At 41.9% G+C, this 20,677-nt stretch overlaps 1 protein-coding gene across 2 annotated transcripts in view; it reads right to left on the reverse strand.

Annotated features, from left to right (window-relative positions):
- Positions 1–20,677, reverse strand: part of FMN1 (formin 1) — a 420,519-nt gene that overhangs the window by 11,639 nt on the left and 388,203 nt on the right. For both annotated transcript variants that reach the window (XM_036844040.1, XM_036844041.1), the window contains one exon: positions 17,783–17,932. In XM_036844040.1, coding sequence (XP_036699935.1) covers positions 17,783–17,932 — 150 coding nt within the window. The remainder of the gene's footprint in view (positions 1–17,782; positions 17,933–20,677) is intronic.

A 20,677-nucleotide genomic window follows, 5' to 3' on the forward strand; every position in this document is an offset into this window, starting at 1 on the left:
ACTGCTCACTTGAATTTCTTGAAAATGCTCAGCCATGAGGCTGCCCGGGCGTGCAACCTGCATGGTCGTGTGGGGCTTCTTGGTTTAATGCACTCCCGTCACTGTCTTGAAATTATTAGTATATGTATATATATATTTTTGGCCGCACTGCACGGTATGCAGGATCTTAGTTCCCTGACCAGGGATCGAACCCTGCAGTGGAAGTGCACCTGCAGTGGAAGCACAGAGTCTTAACCTCTGGACCACCAGGGAAGTCCCTTGATATTCTTAGTTTTTGAACAAGGGGAGCCCCATAAATTATGAGGTTGGTCCTGTCTCAGACTTTGTAGGACATTTAAAGTCATTTTATCATTAAAATGGAACGTTTTCCAACCTTTTATTTCCAAGGCACATTTATTACATAAAGAAAGAGAAATCTGGTTGGATAGAGTTCATACCTCCTGCCAAGGTTCATTTATTTCACTGTGTTGTGATCATTTTTACGCACCTGCTTTTTACACTAGACTGGAGCTTCTCAAAAGCAGGGATAGGACTTCACTGTCTTTCTTTCCTTCACATTTTGTACAGTAAAATGGCATATAGTATATGACCATAAATACTGAGTAAGTTAATGAATGAATAAATAATTATAAGTGATTAATCTCTAAACTGTAAAAATTCAGGCGTCAAGAATGGTTATGGGAGAAAATATTCATGTCCATTCAGGTGCATGAAAATATAAAGTGACTGACTCTCACCTGAATGAATACAACATCACCAGTGCTCAAAACTGATCCTGCAAAATACAAACCAGCAAATTCTCACGAGGTTCTCTATATGTCCTTAACATTAAAGGGCAAAGCTAATTGTGGAGGGCAAGGCTGTTTGTCAATGGCTTTCGTATCATACAATATGAAACTTAGCCTTGATGAAAGACAAACGCTTAAATATTCTGACAGTCTGGCTACGTTACGTCCATTGTTATGATGGAGCATACAGGCAGGTCTTAAAAACCGCTTTGACCTGACGAGAGGTTGATGTTTGGATGACTGGGTGGTCAGTCAGTCAGTCAATCTGTCTGTCCACCTGTCTCTCAAATGTCCTTCAAAAACCATGGGCAAAGTGTCCTATACCTGCTGAAGAAGCTACAGCAAGCTGCTATCGTTGATCACATTAAATTCACCCAGCATCAGTGTTCTGGTAATGACGTGGGAAGAGACTGCAAAGTAGAGGTCAGCAGTGTGATCGACCTCAGAGGGTTTAAACAAATGTAAGTTCAGTTTCCATCAACCACAGGAGGTTTAAATAAATGCGAGCTCGAGCTCGCGTGTGTAATGCAGAGACTTCACACAAGAATACAAAGTTCTCACCTCCCTTACAAAACTGGAAGGTGCAGCAACATTGAGTGGCACTTCTGTGCGGCAACACCTCAGTCTGCAACACTTGCCATCACTCCCCATCCTATCCTCAGCCCGAGGCTGTCCAGTGGTGCCATCTTCCAGCTTGTGTGCACAACTGGTTTTCTTATACCCGGCACACACCACTCGTTTTTGCTGCCCGCCTGGACTCTCTAAGCTTCGAAGTTTTGGCCGGAGACTTGCTGGAAGGCTTCTGTGATAGTTCAGGAGCCCAGGGATGAGGACCCAGACAATGAAGTAGCCTTTGAAATGATCTAGTTCCCTCTGATCCATCCTACTGATGAACATGGTCTCGATTATCAATGCGTAACTCTTAAGAATGTCACCTCCCTTCTCAAAAACTCTCAGTGACTCCCAATCAACTTCAGCCGGGGTAGCAAAGGTTTCCTATAAAGGGCCAGAGAGTCAGTGTTCTAGACTTGGTGAGCCATATGGTCTCTGGAACTACTCAATGCTGCTGTTGTAGCGTGAAAGGAGCCCTAAAAAATACACAAATGAAGGGCAGTGCAATGTCGTGTTCTAAGAAATTTATTTACAAAAACCAGTTGTGGGCTGGATTTGAACTATAGTATAGGATCCAAATTCCTTACTCTGGCAATCAAAACTGCCCCTGTTTTGAACTTAGTTTACTGGTCTATCTTACCTTTTCAGACCCAGATCTGGTTCAATACTGTCCTTGGACAAATCACTTAACCCTTCTGAGCCTCAACTCAATTTCAACTTAAAAGTGGAAATAATACCATACCTAAATAACACAATTGCTATGAAAATTAAAGAAACTTATTATCTGTGATTACTTATCAAGCATCCTTTCCTTCACCTCACTCCATGTGTTCCCCGTCCTGTCCAAACTTCTCACTCTTCTTTCTACCAAGGCTTTTCTCACCCCCGCATCTCGCTCTTACTGTTCCCTCAATGACTTTCTTACTCATTTCCGTGTGTTCAAATTCTTCCCATTCTTCTAGTCTCAGCTTAAGTGCCAGAGTCATGAAAGCTTCCTTCATCTCTCTTAGTCAGAAGTAATTGCTCTTTTCTCAAGTGAAAGGGCACTTTGTGCCTCTCTTACGGCACTTAGGAACTTTTCCTCTTAGGACTGTATAGGTGTCCTATTTCCCTCAAACCACTGGAACCACTTGAAGACAGTGATCACGGCTTCTGCATACTGGGTCTTCTCCCTGATCCCACATCTAGCCCTGTGCCATGCAGCAGTCAGTTGTTAGCAAATATCTAAGTGAAAGACAAATGACTTGCATTGACAGCTTTTCTCCGCTTTACCTCAAACAAGCCTAAATGTTTAGTAAATACCCAGAAGTTGTAGGACTATTATCTTTTGCATTTAGCCTTGGGAAAAAAATAAAATGTAACAGCATTAAAAAATCTAGCTCCGGTTATTGATTAGCTGGTTGAGTCCTAAATACGGAAAAAGAAAGGGTGCTCAAGGCCACCCAAATGTGCTAAATATTTATGCATGTCAGATTATGTACATATTCCAGGATTCCTGAAAGTATCCACATTACTTTGCCCCCAAGGAGACTGAGGCTCAGAGAGGTTATACAACTTTCCCCAAGTCTGGAATTTGCCTCTCTCACTTAGGAGGTAAGGACTTTGTTGCATGCAGTCAAAGAGAACTGGTTGGACAATTTCTAGCTACAGCCATGCTCGATTTCTCCCTTGGCTTCATTGCTCATGGACTTGTCTTTGGTTCTGGCCTAGATCTTGGTTCTGTTTTTGTTTCGGGTCTAAATATTTACGCTAGACTCTCACACATAGTTGCTCATGATTACTCATAGGCAAATACCTAGACTTGATTTCAAAGGTTACATCTCATGCCCTCTAAAAAAAAATTCTGAAATATAGGGAGGAAGACATACAAGTAAGTTAGAGAAAGAAAATAACTACTTTCAATTTACAAATGCTTTAATAAAAGTGATTTCTGAAAACCTTTTCTTCCTTTCCGTTATAACACATCCCTAGAGAGTTATTAAGGGCCCCAGTAAATTTCAGTTGCTGCCAAAGTCTACTGAGGAAAGACGTGAATATGAGATAGGACAGTGACATATGTCCTCAGATGGTCCTGCTTAGTCCTTGTTCTACAGAAATGATTTGCAACCTTGGTTGGTTGGGGAGGGAATTCTGCTTCCAGTTAGAAAGCTACAAGAGAACATTATTCCCATCCTAAATGAAAAGATCTGGATAAGGTACAAAATCACACTTTTTCTTAACCCATTAGAGAGCTGGGATCACAAGGCAGCTGAGGCAACTGCATCCCAAAGAATGATACGCCTTTCCACTTAAAGGCTCAGGCTCCCCACATTACAGCCTCCTTTTCTGGGAGATCTGAGCATACTTTGGGGTTTCTACAGGCTAGATGTATATTCCTGCAGCTGAATCAAACCAACTCAGAGCCCAGCCTTCTGTGAGATTGAAGAAGTACGATGTCTTTATTCTTTTGACATCCAGTATTTCATTGGCTCATGATGTACAAGGCAGAATATACTGAAATCATCCTGAACTTTACAATAACAGAAGTGCCTTCATTTTTAACCATAGGGATTGGGCATGCCAGCCAACCAAGAGGTAAGTGAGATATAGGAGGTGGGGTAGAGTGTTCAGGCTGTTTCGTACTCCTTGTCACTAATGGAAAAACCAATAACTTAGAGCAGCATTTTCAAACTGTCTTCCAAAGAGCCTCAGCAAAGGTGCCTCAGGAAAAGAAGGAAGAGTTAAGGATTCTCTTAACCCCAACATCTGCAAGCCTGCTTCAACCAGAAAAGCTTAATTTAATCTGTTTTATATATTGGGGTTTCATGAATGTTTTCATTTGGATAAAAAAAGCTCTGCTGTTTAGAAAAAAAAGTTGGAAAACACTATGTATGGAACTCAACAGAACCCATTGAATCTCTTAGGTGGGGAAGAGAAAAAAATACCCTTCCTGTTCAGGAGAGTGAGAGCCAATAGAAGTCTTCTTCCTAAAGAACTGTCCAGGGATATCTGGGAGATGAACAGCTGATTAAGAAGACAAGGCCTCTTAAAAGAATGGTTCTTCTGACAGCCATAGCCACCAGATTTCAGCTTTGGGGCTCTAATAAAATATCAAATCTGTAAAAATCAAAACACAGCCAGTTCTGCCACTCTCCTCTGCGTGGTGCTTTCCAGATATGTTCTAAGCCTGGGAGATGGACAGTCTCTGACAAATACTCACAGACAGGCACCATGGGGACAGATTCAGAGGAGCCGAAGTGTGGGAAAACTAAGTGCCCAGGGGGGCACCCACTTACTTCCCTGTCCTAAAGTCAGGAATTACCTTACATTTCATTATGGTTCATTTTCTTTGTGGTCTTTCTGGGAATTTTAACTGATCTTCCTGATTTGGGTCCTATTCTACTCTCCAATTTCTGTTTGCTTCCTTTGCTCTTACTACCCTAGAATGAAGATGAAATGAATCCAACTGATTACACCCTAAGGTTCCTCCCACTTTAATTCTGTGACTGCAATTAACATTTTCTTTGGGTCATCTGTTCCTTCCCTTTGCCTTTCTTTCCCATTCCAAATAACTGTCTGAAGTGTAACAAGACTGTCAACCTATTAACTTTTGAATAATTCTTAAGTATGAGGCTAGGTTATATTTTTAATGAAAGAAAGTCGCACAGGCAACTAATAGGTGTCTGGACACAACTGATCTCAAATCATGGCTCAGGTTGGAATCTACGCTCTAAAGAGTGGGGTTACTTAATTTTAGTATTTAAAAATGAGTAAATGTTCTGGAAAAGGCAGAACTATGGAGACAATAAAAAGATGAGTGACTGTGTGGCAAGGAGGAGATGTGACTAGGCAGAGTGCAGAGGAGCTTTAGGGCAGTGAAAATATTCTGTATGATATTATAATGATGGATTATATTATTACGCAATTTGTCTGAACCCACAGAATGGACAACACTAACAGTGAACCCTAAGGTAAAAACTATGGACTCTGGGTAATTATTGTGTGTCAATAATATTCATCTTTGGTTAAAAAAAAAAAGTATCATTATGATGAGTGATGTTGATAACGGAGGAGGCTATGCATGTCTGGGGACAAGGAGATACATGGGAATTCTCTGTAGGAAATCCACCTACCTCTCAATTTTGTTGTAAACCTAGAACTGCTCTAAAAAAATAATAAAATATTTTTTAAAAATGAAGAAAAACGGGTAGATGGCCCCCACAAATTACCATTCTGTTTTAAATGCCTGTTGGTTTATTTGTTAGAAATCCTCCAAATGAAAATGACCAATTCATTTCAGCAAGTGGAAAATAGACAATCTGGTTATATTACCAGGACGTACTTGTTAATAAACCACTCAACTCTTGTAATGTTGACAACGGGACTGAGGAAGCGACTTCAGGATTGCAGAAGTCAAGTTTTGCCTATAGAGCTACTAGCTTCAAAGAGGAAGCTCCGTTAGCCATCCAGTACAGTGTGACCTAAAAACATTAACCACTGCATGACCCAGACCGTGTACACATCTTCACTGAAGATATTCAAAGTCAATGGCTTTGGGAACATCAGTGGATGAAGGCGAAGAAAAGGGAGGCATTGCACGAATATAGTTCATAAAATGCATGTGGGTAAAAGCATGAAATCTGACCAGCAGTAATGTAAATCTGTTTAAAGAAGACTTAATATCAGTCATCGCTAAAGAGGTCAAAATAGTCTAGAAAGGGAACAGGGCAGGCTTCTGTGCACCAGTATGTGTAGTAATGGGCCTCTGAGTCAGCATGCTACAGGGAATAACACCCAAGTTCCCTAAAAAAACAGGATAAATAAAAACTGAAGGTCCAAATCACTATGTCACTAGGCTTATCCTAAAATTTAAAGACATGTGAACCAGAATCTACCAAGCACGAGAACTCTTCCTTCTGGTGGCTATTCTGAAATACACAGAAGAACATGATCAGCAAAGGAGCATGAGAAAAACATGCCCTTGTCCATGGCCCCGTAAATTGTGGCCTGGGGCCCTGTGAAGGGTAGACAAGGTTTTGTGGGATGGCACCTACTGAAGATCATGCTTGTAAATAAATAACTTGCCAGTCTGGCTTCCCAATGTGGGTTGACTTTACGAACCATTATTAGGGACACCTTCTTCTATAAGTAAATGGTACTATTTTTATGGTCCCCCTTTAGGAGAAGAAAATCAGAGACGGTGTATAAGAAGCTGCAGAGATGAAATACCAACTGACTATCCACTCTTTTCCTATGATCTCCTTGTAGCCTTGAACTAAGTAGCATTAGGTCAAGGAGCAAAGAATACTATCCAAAGAGACTTTGGGGAGGTGTGGGAGTGGCTTTATTGCTTAAGAAAGCTCAATAGCACATGGTTTATGTATTTTAGATGGAGAAGGTTGAGGGCAACATCCCGGTATTTTCCTCATTAGGATTCCCTGGTGTTAACATCGTAGGGGTTGTTTTTAACGTTGTGCTTTTAGAAGGCGTAGCTATGTCAGGCTACCCTTCCAGCCATTGCCTAGTAACCTGGACATTAGAGGGAAGGCGTGTGAGCTTTGTGGGGTTTCTTTGCATCTTCTGATACTCCCAAGCCTCCACAGGTACTGTCCTCACTTCGTTGAGGACATTGAGGTTGTTTCTCCACAGTTGGGGGAAAGAGGGTTAACATCCATCTTCGGTTCTAAATAAGTAAATGCAATCAGGGAGACCTGCCAGGGGCCTTGGGAACTGCCCTTATTTCTACCCACCTTGACAACAGTCCCTCACGAGGTATTTCTGAATTCTTGATATAACTACTACACAGCGATAACAGTTATGAAAGCCAATGAAATAAAGTCACTCTTTATTGTCAATATAGAACCAACAACACAATATAAGTATAACTGAATTGCTGTGCTGTCCACCTAAAACTAACACAGTGTCGTAAATCAACTATACTTCAATTAAAAAAAAAACCCAACAACACAAAGACTAAATTCATTAACTCCCCAGTGTAAAGGGACATTTCTTCCTCACTGCTGCAGCTGATGGAAACATCATGGACTCGTCTATGTGGAATGCTTGCAAAGGGTAAGGAAATAAAACTCAGAGAAGACAGCCATAGACAATATGAAATAATGGGTAGCCTCAAAATCATTTATCTCAGGCAGGCCAGCAGGGCCACAGACTTGGACAGACACACACTCTTCAATGCTTATTCCCTCTTCAGAGTCTGACCCTTGACCTTGACTAACCCTTCCATCCCTGTGTCCCCCAGGCCAGTCTCACTAGCAGCCATGGTAAGACAGACCAGCAGGAAAGTAAGGCAGGTCTTAGACTTAAAAGACTTAGCTCCTTACACATCAGAATCTAGCCTCTCAGTGATTCCATGATAAATTAGCCCATCACTTCCACTTCCTACATTTGACAACTTTCCCTACCTCATTCCTAAGATATTTTTCTATTTACAATGAAGGAAGTCCTCCTAGAGACCGCATTTCACCAGCTACACAATCAGTCACTTGATAGCTTTTGCGGGTTATCACTTGTAGTTCCCAAACACACTTTGACTTCAAATGATTAATTGCAGAACAAAGACCGCTTCCGTTTGCAGAGCGTCTCCCCCAGGCCACAGGGGAGTGGAAGTAGGGGGGGGGGGTCCTGGACTTGCCCTGGAATGCATGATCAGTTAAAGCCAATCACTCTGCACTTGGTAGACGAAACACCCTGAGCCGCCTGGGCGATTTAGGTGTGGAGTGAAAGGTAACAGCATTGCGTTTCCTTGTTCGGGGAGGGGCGTCTGGGAGACAGCCTGGAAACTCAAGCCGGCCCTGGGACATAAATCTGCAAGTTTAATTGCAATGCATTGCTTGTCTTTGGAAGACATTTCCAATTCTGATAATGAAGACATGCACGTGCTTGTAGATGCCAACTCCCGCCCCCGCTCCCACTTTGGTTTTGAAACCTTTACCACCTACCGAGTCTCACCAAAAACTGGAACTGATCAGAGCCTGTTTGCAGGGGTGACTAAAACGAAAAGGGGGAGGAAGCAGGGGAGATTGGGTGGAGCAGGCAGCCTTTCTGGCGCCCCTCAAATCATACTCCCCAGGCAGCCCCCTATTCCATCTATTCTCTGCCCAAGGCAGGAGCTGTCAGGAGTCCCACAGATAAGTAACTTAGAAATATTCTAGCTGAATGAAGGAGACTTACTTTGGGTTTCCACTGCTGTCTGCCAAGCTAGGGAAAGAGCGCGTGGACGGTCGCTCTCAAAGGTTCTTATGTGAGCTCTTAAGAGGCGTGAGGCTTGACACAGCCCGAATCCCAAAGACCTTCACTTCCTTCTTTGTTTCTTTCTTTCTTTTTTTTTTTTTTTTTTAAGACAAATTGAAAGTAATACAGGCAAGAACAGAGAAGGTGATTGTTTTACCCCATTAACTAGTCTTTCTTGTTTTGAACATGTCTATCCTCTTTAACCAAGCTATAAAGATTTTTAGATACTTGAGCAAAAGCAACCCATATGGGATATGTTTGGGGAATTCTACCACCAAAGTCTAAATAAATAAGATCTCTCATCTATCAGCAGTAGACAGCAAATTCTGTAATCAATTTCAATGTGGCAAACGAAAACACAGAGACTGTTTATTTGTTCAACAAATATTAATTGAGCACTCACTACGTATAAGGAAATATAAGATGGTAGACAGAGAACAAAGAAGTATGAGGCATTGCCCTTGTCTTCTACAGCTTATGATTTATTTGAGGGGGAAATGTCTATAAGAAGATGAATGAAAAAGGAATCACTAATGCCAACATTAAAGAGATAGTAACCATCTCCCCCTGCCCCAATATTGGAGGAAAGATAGCTCACAGAGATTGGGGAAAGCTTTATGAAGGAGGCATTGTGATCACCAGATTAAATTCTTCCGGAATAGGGTCTCATAGCTTGTACAGCACTTACGAATGAATAGGTATTTTAAAAGTATGTGCTTAAATCAAGCTGATTAAGTGGTGCACATTTATGTTATGGGAATGCAAAGTGCAAATAGATGGGAGACGGTGTGTACTCCGAGGATGCACAGGAAACACGGCAATTAGGCTGGCCCCTGAAATCATGCTGTGTGATTCTTCCAAAATGTGTGTTCAGCCTTCCAAGCCCAGGCCTTTGCCATGTGATCTCCAAGATGTCCTTACCACTTTCATCTCTACGTAGCTGAATTCATCTGCTCTGTCAATGTCCAGCTCATTTCCCACCTAAAACCACAGGAAATAAGGGCTGGAAGAGACCTTCACGATCACCTGAGTCTAACAGTTCCCAAACTTGGCTGGACGTAGTAAGAATCTCTTGGGGGCTTCCCTGGTGGCGCAGTGGTTGAGAACCTGCCTGCCAATGCAGGGGACACGGGTTCGAGCCCTGGTCTGGGAAGATCCCACATGCCGCGGAGCAACTGGGCCCGTGAGCCACAGCTACTGAGCCTGCACGTCTGGAGCCTGTGCTCCGCACCAAGAGAGGCCGCGATAGTGAGAGGCCCGCGCACCGTGATGAAGAGTGGCCCCCGCTTGCCACAACTAGAGAAAGCCCTTGCGCAGAAACGAAGACCCAACTCAGCTAAAAATAAATAATAAAAATAACAAAAATAAAGGAATTCCTTTAAAAAAAAAAAGAAGCACCAGTATTTAAAAAAAAGAATCTCTTGGAAAGATGAACTTCTTTCTCCCATCTCCAAAGCTAACCTGATAGATTTCAGCAAGGGATGAAGCCAAGGTATTTACTGAAGCAACCAAACACAAAATGTGTTCTTGCTCATCCTCTCTACGAGGAGCTTTCTAAAACTGCAGATCCCTAGGTTCTAATCCTCTGGGATTCTGATTTGGTAGATCTGCTTACTTTTTTTTTTTTTTTTTTTTTAAATTAATTTATTTATTTATTTTTGGCTGTGTTGGGTCTTCGTTTCTGTGAGGGCTTTCTCTAGTTGCGGCAAGCGGGGGCCACTCTTCATCGCGGTGCGCGGGCCTCTCATTATCGTGGCCTCTCTTGGTGCGGAGCACAGGCTCCAGACGCGCAGGCTCAGTTGTTGTGGCTCACGGGCCCAGTTGCTCCACGGCATGTGGGATCTTCCCAGACCAGGGCTCGAACCCGTGTCCCCTGCATTGGCAGGCAGATTCTCAACCACTGCGCCACCAGGGAAGCCCCTGCTTACTTTTTTACAAAGCTCTCCAGGTGATTTGGAAGACCTGCCAGATTTGGGAGCAGCTGACATCCAACATTCCCGTACTGGCTTCTGAATCCCTTCTACAGCTTTTGTGGAGGGTGGCCTTGTTTATGGCTAACCATCTTCCCAAAGCCCTCCCCAGCCTCCTCATTCCTTAGGAATCATTTCCTCCTCCAAACTCACACTGCCCAGGATCTTCAGTGCTCAGTATCATTTTGTACTATGTTGTGAAGTCCTTTCTCTATCAGTAAACAATTAGCAGGCTCCGTGCTGGAGAATGCACCATAGAAGATACGATAAGGAATGGGTTTATGTTGTCCTAAAGGTGGAAAAAGACACGTAAAGTGCTAAAGTAACAAGTTGGAAGGAATTAAGTGCTAAAGGATGGTAAGAAAAATATGCTATCCGAGACCAGAGAAAGATGTAATTCTTTTACTTAGGGGTATTTCAGAAGATTTTTTAGGGGAGAGGTTTTGGAGGTCGCCCTTAGAAGATGACTGACTATGTTTTGACCAGCAGGAAATAGCTCGGACAATGCAACGTAAAGAAATTACCCAATGAGAACACCAGGCAAGAATGTGTAGATGTGAGAAACACTGAGTCAATATCATGGGTATGTGGGGGATGAGGATATGGGAAATGAGGTTGGAAAGTGAGTTAAGGCAAGTTTTTGGAGGCTCATGCTCTAATTTGGGAGGAATACAGAATACTTGAAAAAGCTCAAGCTTTAGTGTCACATAAGACCTCGGTCATTATCCCTATTCTGTTGCTTAGGAGTGAAACTGTGATGTTGGTAATTCGTTTACTCTCTCCTCTGCTTATCTGCACAATAGTAATACACTTTTTCAGGGCTGTTGTAAGGCCCCCAAAGTTAATGAATATGAGTACCAATCATGGCTGATTTTCTTCCCTTTATTTCAGAACAGAATATGCTTAAACAGGATATGTTCAAAGAAATAGATGTGATCTAACTTCTGTTTTAGAAAGATAGCTGGATACAATATTAAGGGCCAATGAAGAGGAAATAGAAAAACTATAGGCAGAGAGAACAGTCAGAAGGATGTAGCAATAATCCAGGTGAGAGATGAGGTCCCGAACTAGGCAAAGCCACTGAGAAAACAGGGTGAAAAAGAATAACCACTAAGGAGGTAAAACTGAGAAGTTAGCCGCGGGTGGAAAGTGAATCTTGTAGCATTAAAGACAGTTCAGGTTTCCAGCCTGCCTTTGGCTACTAGGAGGAGGAGAAGGGTGCAAATGAAATTTAGGGACCCTCAGAGTAGGCATACTGAATTGCAGACGAAAGTTGGGCAGCCGGTGGGAACGTTTAGCATGAAGTAGGAGATCTGACTCTAAGACTTAGAACTAAGAGGTTGTTTCTGGGTAGGAGGACTTGGCAAAGAGGTGACAGGTGAAGCGATGAGAATGGTTGGGATTAACTAGGGATAGAGTACGGCGCAGAAAAGAGGAACAGAGATCTGAACCCTGGGGAAGGTCCACACATAAGGAATAGAAGAAAAAGACGAGCCGATGAAGGAAATAGAAGGGTGGCGGTCACCTTTGCAGAAGGAAACCCAGAATACCCTCAGAGCATCTTCAGGATGGAAGAAACTATCATCAGTGTCAAAAGCTAGTAGTGGCAAGGAGTTGGCTGTCTGATTTCACAAATGGCAAAGGTGGCAAAGTCTGCCACTGGTCTCAACATCCATTTCTTCTGCTCCCTTTAGTAATGGAACCCATGAGTCTTTAGCTGGGCCCATGGCTCCCAGATAAACTTGCATTTCCTGGTCTCCCTTGCATATAGCCGTGAGACTAAGTTTTGCTCAATGAAATACGTGTACCTTCCAGGTCCACCCCCCTTTAAAGGAAATGGTGTGCCCTCCCCTTTCTACTGGCAGGAACTCAGCAGCAGTGGCGCTGGCGGACGTGATGTGAGCCATCTTTCCACTTGTGAATAAGGACCACACCTAATGATGGTGGCCACAAGAGAAAAGGAATCTGGGTTCTGAACTTCTAAACAATTTATACTCAAGATTGTTAGGCAAAAGTAAAATAAATTTTTCTTGTTTAAGCAACAGTTACTTTGGTCTTTGTTATGGCAGCCGAGGCTTTATTCTTACTGATACAGAAAGGAGTGGATGTGTATTATGGAAAAAGAAATGAGGAAATGTATATAAACTCTTCTTTTAAGAAGCTGGAAGGAACAGGAGATCGCTAGTTTCCAGAGGAAAGAGGGTCAAAAGACGTGTTTTAATTTTTAAGAATCAATGATCCCATAATTTTTACCATTTAGAAGTCTACAATCTCCTCTCCTTACTCATGGCATATTTTTAATTTTGCAGAAGTAGTTTTAAATTCATTGCTTGGGAAATAAGCGGGTTTTATTCTTTGTGATTATGATAATCACACATTCTGTTTATAAGTTAACTTGTTGGGACATTTACTGTTTGTGTATTTGTACAGAACTGCCTTCAAATGTGACTTAGGAAAATTCAAAGTTTTGCCAAGTAACTTGGGGGTGATTATTCGTATTATTAAAGGAGTCCTTTAAAATATGAAGCTTCTTAGCAGTTAAGTGTATATAAATCATTTAACCACATAACAGAGGGCTAGGGTAACTTGTTAGATGTTACTGTAATGATCATGATTCAATAAATAAAAATTTTAGTTTATGGAACTTTTTCCAGGAATAACTGTCATATAAAGAGAGGAATTCCTGCGATGTCTACACTGCAATCAACGGCTTCTTTGTGGGTTGAGTGATGGCCTCTCTAAGTCCCCAGCTCCTGGTCCTAAAGTGACCTGAGCAGTGAGCCCTGAGAACAGCTTTGGGATAACTCCACAACAGCTCTGCTGTCAAGGGTATGGCAGTTGCATAATTAACCATAATGACTGCAAGTAATACACCTAAAACAAAAACTCTGTTGTTATTTAGCTGAACTAAAAAAACCCAAACTAACCATCCATTCCCCCATGGTGTAAATTATAGTTATGTATATAATGAAATGTCTTATTTGCATTTCACATAAAATTCACCAAACTCCTTATTCACTCATTACTTACCCATTATGGGTTTTTAAATGGTACTTTTACAGTCTGCTTTGGCTCAGGGTTGAATTATTTGCCAAGACTTTATTCCTGGAGTCATGAGCCCCCTAGGACTTCTTTACCTTTTGCAAATTCATAGCTCATTTTGTGGGGAGTAGTCGTTTGTGGCCTCTATGTGTGCATGTGTGGGCATATGTGGGGAGCAGTCTTAACATATTCTAAATAGTGGAGAACTTCATAAGGAAGGGTTGTATATCCCAGAATAATTAAACAGGAAAAAAAAAAAGCAAAAGCAGAAAATGAGTAAAGAATAGTCAGTAAAGGTAGCAGCAAAAATTAGGTTATCTCCTTGCAACTATGCATATGCTCGAATAATCTGATTTAATAGGTGGAAGAAATGTGTGTTGCAAAAATTCATTGGCTGTTTGGCTGTCAAGAGACACAAATACAAAACTGCATGAAAAGGTAAAATTGAGGCAAAGCTGCCTCTCAGAATAAAAATCTTGATGAACTTTCATAAACCAGTAAACGCAATGTTGGATGCAGATGAAAATATTTTTGTGTGTATACTTTCAGTTAAAAAAATGTGGTCTTCAAGACCAACCTTAGTATTTTAGAGGAGGAACTGGGAGTGTAAGCCAAGAAGCTGTAGACATTTACCAAGTCCAAGAGGAAGGTGAAAATTCTCCCTGCCCCCAAATCTCTCCCCCACTCACCACCAGACCTTGGCTTGGAATGTCTTTCAGTATAATCCCCTATGAGCTCAAGAGCAAAGGTGAGGGGCGTTATCTCAGAAATAAAACAGTTTCTCAAAATATTAAAAAAAAAAAAGTAGTTTCTAGATTCACAGAGATTTTGAGCTAGAAAAGATCTTAGTGAACCTTTGGTTCCTGCTTCATCCCAATACATACATTTTACAGATATGATATTTGGGTCCTCCAGGCAATAAGTGACTGGCCCAAGATCACAAAGCGAATTAATGGCATAAAAATGCTGGGTTTCAACTCTCTCTCTAGAGGTGTTTTTTACACTACTGAGCACTGCCAGTAAGTCAGCAGGGGTAAGAGAAGGACCTGGTATACTTCACTGGAGGATGAGTTCTAGTACTAGGGACACCATGAGGACTGAGTGGGTCACAGACTGAAGGTCTAGGGAGCGAGGCACTCTGGATTTGGGCCTAGACTCAGAAGTTTTCTATTTTGCCTAATATTGGCATACACGACAAGGAAAGTTTCATGCCATTAATATACCATCATACAGTAGCTTGCTCTTCTACTGAGAGTGAATCTGCAGGTAAACCATATCCCCAGTGAAATACTATGTCTATTCTACTCAAATACAGAATTGTGTCCTGATAGCAGCTTAAGAATAGGGGCTTTATCATTCATTTTCAAGGCACAAGCACATTGGACGTTTTTATCAGTCACCTGTGTGTTCAGACGTCGTTCTGGGTCTCATGAGGGGTAGCTGTTACCCTGCTATGCGGCTGCATCATTTCGATTTTGCATCAAGCTAATGTGCATCCATGGAAACCATACTAAGCAGAACAAGAAGTAAATATTCTCTGTCCCTTAAAATTGACCTCAAGTGACCTAAAGTAGTTTTCAAAACTTCCATTTCATTTGGAAGTGAATCTGTCTCTTTGAAAATACTATTACTGATCCTTAATTTTTCTCAGTGATTTTTGGGGTTTTAGTTGGCCTTCAAATACCTCTCAAAATCAAGGGGATTAAATTCCTTTGGATGGGATCCCAAACTATAGTTTTTTTTTTTTCCCTAATAATTACAAGCTATGAGGTTTTCATTTGATTATGAGTTTAATTTTTGAGGATGTCTTCATATTATCTTATGCTACCTCCTGACGTGTAGTGTTGTTGGGATTTGTTGAAGTACAATAAAAAATGACAATATCAAACATCATTAAATATGGGTCAAAACAAAGCAATCATATTGTTTATCATTTGATTGTAATAGAAGAATTCAATTCGCTTATTTCACCACAACGAATATGTGATTCCAATCGTTTAAAAGCTAAAACCCTTAGCAGACAGAGAACAACTGAAAAAAATCCTCACTTCACGAGAAAACCCTGGATATTAACCAGTTTACTGAACTGGATGAGCAGTAATATATATAATGCGCTAACATTTCTTAACAAAAAGATTTTTGTAAACAAGCTGCTTCCACAGATACTTTATGAGCCATCATTAACTTTCAGAGATGTTGTTTTAGGTTGGAAACCTTGGTGATTCATCTCACAAAGCACGGCTGGAATGAAGAAACCCCTGAAATTGCTAAATGAGAAGACCTGAAAAGGGTCCCGGGAAGTCATGACCCTTTAAAGGTGTTGGTTTACAGAGTGTGAAGTGGGCAATTCACCAGCTATACCCAGGAAGCAGCACAGCAAGTGCCCATCGCTAGGAATCAGAGAACAGGTCATTCTGAAGGGTGGTTGGAACCACCGCAGGCCCACAATGAGTGTGGTCTAACTTCTGTGATAGGGAAAAACTCCTCCATTTGGAATACAGTTCAGTATTTCAATAGAAGATTATTCAAATGAAAAGCAATTCATTACCATCTCTGTTGGTTTTTTGGGACCATTTTAAGGGCTCCAACAACAAGGACAAATTCACTAAGGGCTAGGATCAAAATCTCAGGTGTAAAATCTTTAGCAAAGGCTGGACATTCAGGGCCCTCTGAGGGGCTCCCTGGCCTTCGGGTATGGACGTGGAGAGCTGACTGCCCAGCTGCTACCTTGTTAGCGAGAGAGGAACTTGGCTCTGTCACTTTTCCTCTGAGGCTCACAAAACACAGAATGTATTCCACAGAAGCTTATTTTAGCTTAAAGGGCTAAACAAGAGATTGCAGGGTGAGAACAATGAGTTGGATGTCAAGATTTTTAGGGGTTTTTTTTTTTTTCATGTTATTATCAACAATCTATTTTCTTAACAATGTCACTTAACTTTTCTCTGCTTCATTTTATCCCTATAATGGATATACTCAGTTTAACTCCCAAGTTCCAAAAGAGTTAATGGTGGGAAGATGTGTTGATAAATATTTTTAAAGCTCTTTGACTTCCTTAGAAAGAAAGCAGGCTTGTGAAAAAATTCCCTGAGAAAATATTTAGAGATTCAGTAAGACTGAGTCAAGAAATCTCTAAATTATGAGCCCTTTAAAGTAGCTTTTTCAGGTAAAACATACTAGTGTACTCTGTGTGTGTGTGTGTGTGTGTGTGTGTGTCTGTGTAGATATATTATGTACATACCGTTTCTCTGATTACAAAGTAAAGAGCAAAAATACTGAATTTTGGCATTTCAGGTCTCAATGTTTCGTGAGATATAGATGCTACAATTAAACCACTTCCCTTCATTTGTAGAATTTGTCTCCGACTCCACTTTGAATGACACTCTCATACATCTGTTCTGCAGGAGTAGTAGCAAGACCTGTTTGAAGTTTAAATCCACGACACCCTTTGTAGAACAGTGGCAACCTGATCAAGACACTGATCAAGCAGAAATGCTTTTTTGTTCCGATCAACAGGGCCAAATTCAGTCTCTCTCTCAGGAGAACGCACACACACACACGCTCTCCCTATATTCAGAGCCGAGGTTTTCCTTCTACCCCCAACTAATAAAATCAGGAGGTTGCAGTGAGGCGAGCGGCACGCAGTTTGATGTCCTCAGCAGGATACGGGGAGTCAGAAGTGGCGCTGTAAATCCAGAGCGGGGCTTCAACACCGTGTTAAGTGTGGCCCGACTCTCGGAGATTTCCCTTTGATGCAAGTTCAGTATATTAATGGGAAAAGCATTCACTTTTATTTGTCTGTACCGTCTGCGACAGCGAGGCTGCCTCATTTAGCCTGGGCCAACATGAAAATACACAGAGAAGCAATCTGCTGCAAATTAGCACAGCTCCCCTTTCATTTACTAGCTAGTAATTGGAAGGGGTTAAGAAAGTGTAACTTATCAGATCACGTGAGTGTATTTGCTTGTGCGGACAGCAAGCCTCCCCCGATTTTCCCTATGAACTCTGAGGCAATAATCCTTCCTCAACATCCACTTGATCTGAAAGGCGATACTGACACGGGTGAGATGCACACACTTCGTTAGGTTTGAGCAGGAGGTTTCCTAGACCCCCGAAGCGGGTGTTAATCTATTAGAGCCTTACCTTTCTTTAGATATGTTTTTACTCTCCCGTTTCCAAATTGTCTTGAAGTCACTGCAGAACTCATACCACACCATAAACACGTAGTTAGGTGTGATCTCCTTCTCACCAGACTTTGGCTTCATCCCAAAATATCCTACTGTTGTTTCAAAACTGCAAATGTAGAGAAAAAAACAGTGAGGTAGAGGGTGAGAGGCTGTCAACGCTAATACCCATTAGGGGAGGAGAGGGGACACCGGGAGAGTTTCTCCCACACACATCTCTTCTCTAGCACAGAAGCCCAGGCTTGAGTCACTGCGGCTTATCCTAAGCCTCAGTAAGACCTACGTGTTCAAGCCGATTATCTAAGAAATTTAACATGACTGGGGATACTCCTGGGCACATCTTATCTGTATAAAACCAGCATGTGGGGCTTCCCTGGTGGCGCAGTGGTTGAGAATCTGCCTTCCAATGAAGCGGACATGGGTTCGAGCCCTGGTCTGGGAAGATTCCACATGCCGCGGAGCAACTCGGCCCGTGAGCCACAACTATTGAGACTGCACGTCTGCAGCCTGTGCTCCGCAGCAAGAGAGGCCGCGACAGTGAGAGGCCCGCGCACCGCGATGAAGAGGGGCCCCCGCTTGCCGCAACTAGAGAAAGCCCTCGCACAGAAACGAAGACCCAACACAGTCAGAAATAAATAAATAAATTAATGAAAAAAACACAAAAATCCAGCATGTATAATTCCAGGGTGTATGTAGGTAAAACTTTTGGGGTTTGTTCTTCGTCTCAAATCCATGTCATTTACCTGCTCTTTGTGTTATGTTGAATGAGTGCATGGAACACTAATGACATGTTGGTTCTGTATCACCAGCAGTGGACAGTTAGAGAGCCCACAGGGAATCATCAATCTGTTGAATGCTCCACAGAAAATCAAGAGACTGTTCTACCCTTATTCTGGCATCTGCTGGCTTTATAATCTTGGGTCAATCATTCAACACTAGGCTCTCAGTTTTTTCAAGGGTAAAATAAGAGACTTAGACCAAATGATATTTAAGAAAGCTACATTTTAAAGCTTGATGTGATACAAGAGTACAAACCATCAATGTACAAAAATACATATAATTGAGGATATAGCAAGGATTGGAGGAAAAACCATTTTTGATCTTAAAAAATGATCTCTAACCCAGTCAGAAAAGAACCCAGGTTTTACAAGGCTGATTCCCAGATATCACTAAGAACCTTCTCACCTACCCCTTGGAGGTTCATTCCCAGATGACTACCCAGGCCTCCCAAGCAGCCCTTCTTGGAGGCACTAGCTTTGCAGCAATTTATAGCTCTGCCCTCATTCCTTCTCCCCACCCACTCCAAGCCCCACAAGCTCATTTGCCATGAGCAAGAACACTTAAATAAATGGCCCCCTTTTCTAGGGTGTTGGAAGCTAATCAAAGCAGGAATGGCTGGCCAGGTTTATTACTCAATGCTCTATCATCTGTTCAGACACAGCGTTTTTTTTTTTTTTTTTTGTGGCCATCCTGAATACTGAGTTTCTAATGGAACGCTATTCAACAGCGACTGTAAAACCCTGAAGCCCCATTACTATTATGGAGCATACTTTCAACTCAGTCTCAGTTATTGGGCACTATGTATCTCATAAGATTTTATCACATTTCACAGATGAACTGTTAATTGATTCCATGGCTATGATTAGGTGAGATCCAAGCTGGAGCTGCAGCTCTGAGTCCCATAAATTCTTTGTGCTTCTGTAAATAATAAATCTGTTTTTAATGCAAATTAAAACTACTGGTCAGGGAATTTTGGCTCCCAGTTATTAAAAGACTAGAAGTGCATAGGTGGAGAAAGTCAATCATTGCAGTAATTTCTTGAGGGGCTTCTCTTATAATTCCAAACACACATATTTTGGAGCAAAACCAGAAAGTAGCAATGTCCACTTTTGCCCAGGCGTGACTCCTAATTCTGTGGCAGTCAAAACGCTGAATATACTTTTTATTTCATTCAAAATGAAAATTACATTGATTGTAGCATGGAAGTTCGTAAGCAGAGAGTTCTGTAACCTAAAGGTCATGAATTTCTTATGGAGTCACGGGCCTTTAGAACTGGAAGGGACGGACATGTCAGTCTGTCCAACGTTCCCATCTTACAGCTGAGAAAACAGAGACCCAGAAAGATGGAACGACCTTATTCATCGGCAGAGTTGGGTCCCCTGATTCTCCGTGAAATGCTTTTTCTGCTCTACCCACCCCCTGTTGTTCATACTTACTGAGCCAGGCATTTAAGAAATAAAATAGTCATGTTTTGGTCTGTTTCCACGTTAGACACCGTTGCCACCTAAGTCATACGTAATGTGCGTTACCCCCAGCAAAGCACATCATTATTCTTCTCTCTTCATTATGTTTACCTTCAACACAGAAACATATTTACTTGTGCACTGAATAGAGAAGAGAAAGTCTTCACTTTTAGTATTCAGAGGAGCAAATTATCTTCCTATTTTCCAGCATGACATAGTGAAGAGTGCAGAAACTCCGCTCACTGTGCTTCAATGCCAACAGTTCCAGCGTTATTTGGAGTGTAGACTGTGAGACCAAGATGTTGCAAGGATGATACAGTTTCAGAGAATGACAGAATTGTTTGGTGGGTTATCACAGAGCTTGAGAAAAGCATGTCATCATCCTGTGGGCCTCACTTTTCCCAACTGTGAATTGAACCATGTACCCTCACCACCTCTCCCCCCAGGGAATCTGGGAGGCCCTGCTTGCTAACCCTCAAAGAGTATGAAACCTAAAGGAAATAGTGAATTTCAGCATTTTTCCCCCCTATGTGTTTAAGTGAACCTCTTCAGGAGAACCAAAGCAAACAGTTGCAGATGATGGCCTGGCTTTGGCACTCTGCAAGTTTAAC

This window comes from Balaenoptera musculus, chromosome 2 (assembly GCF_009873245.2).
Source record: "Balaenoptera musculus isolate JJ_BM4_2016_0621 chromosome 2, mBalMus1.pri.v3, whole genome shotgun sequence".
NCBI lineage: Eukaryota > Metazoa > Chordata > Mammalia > Artiodactyla > Balaenopteridae > Balaenoptera > Balaenoptera musculus.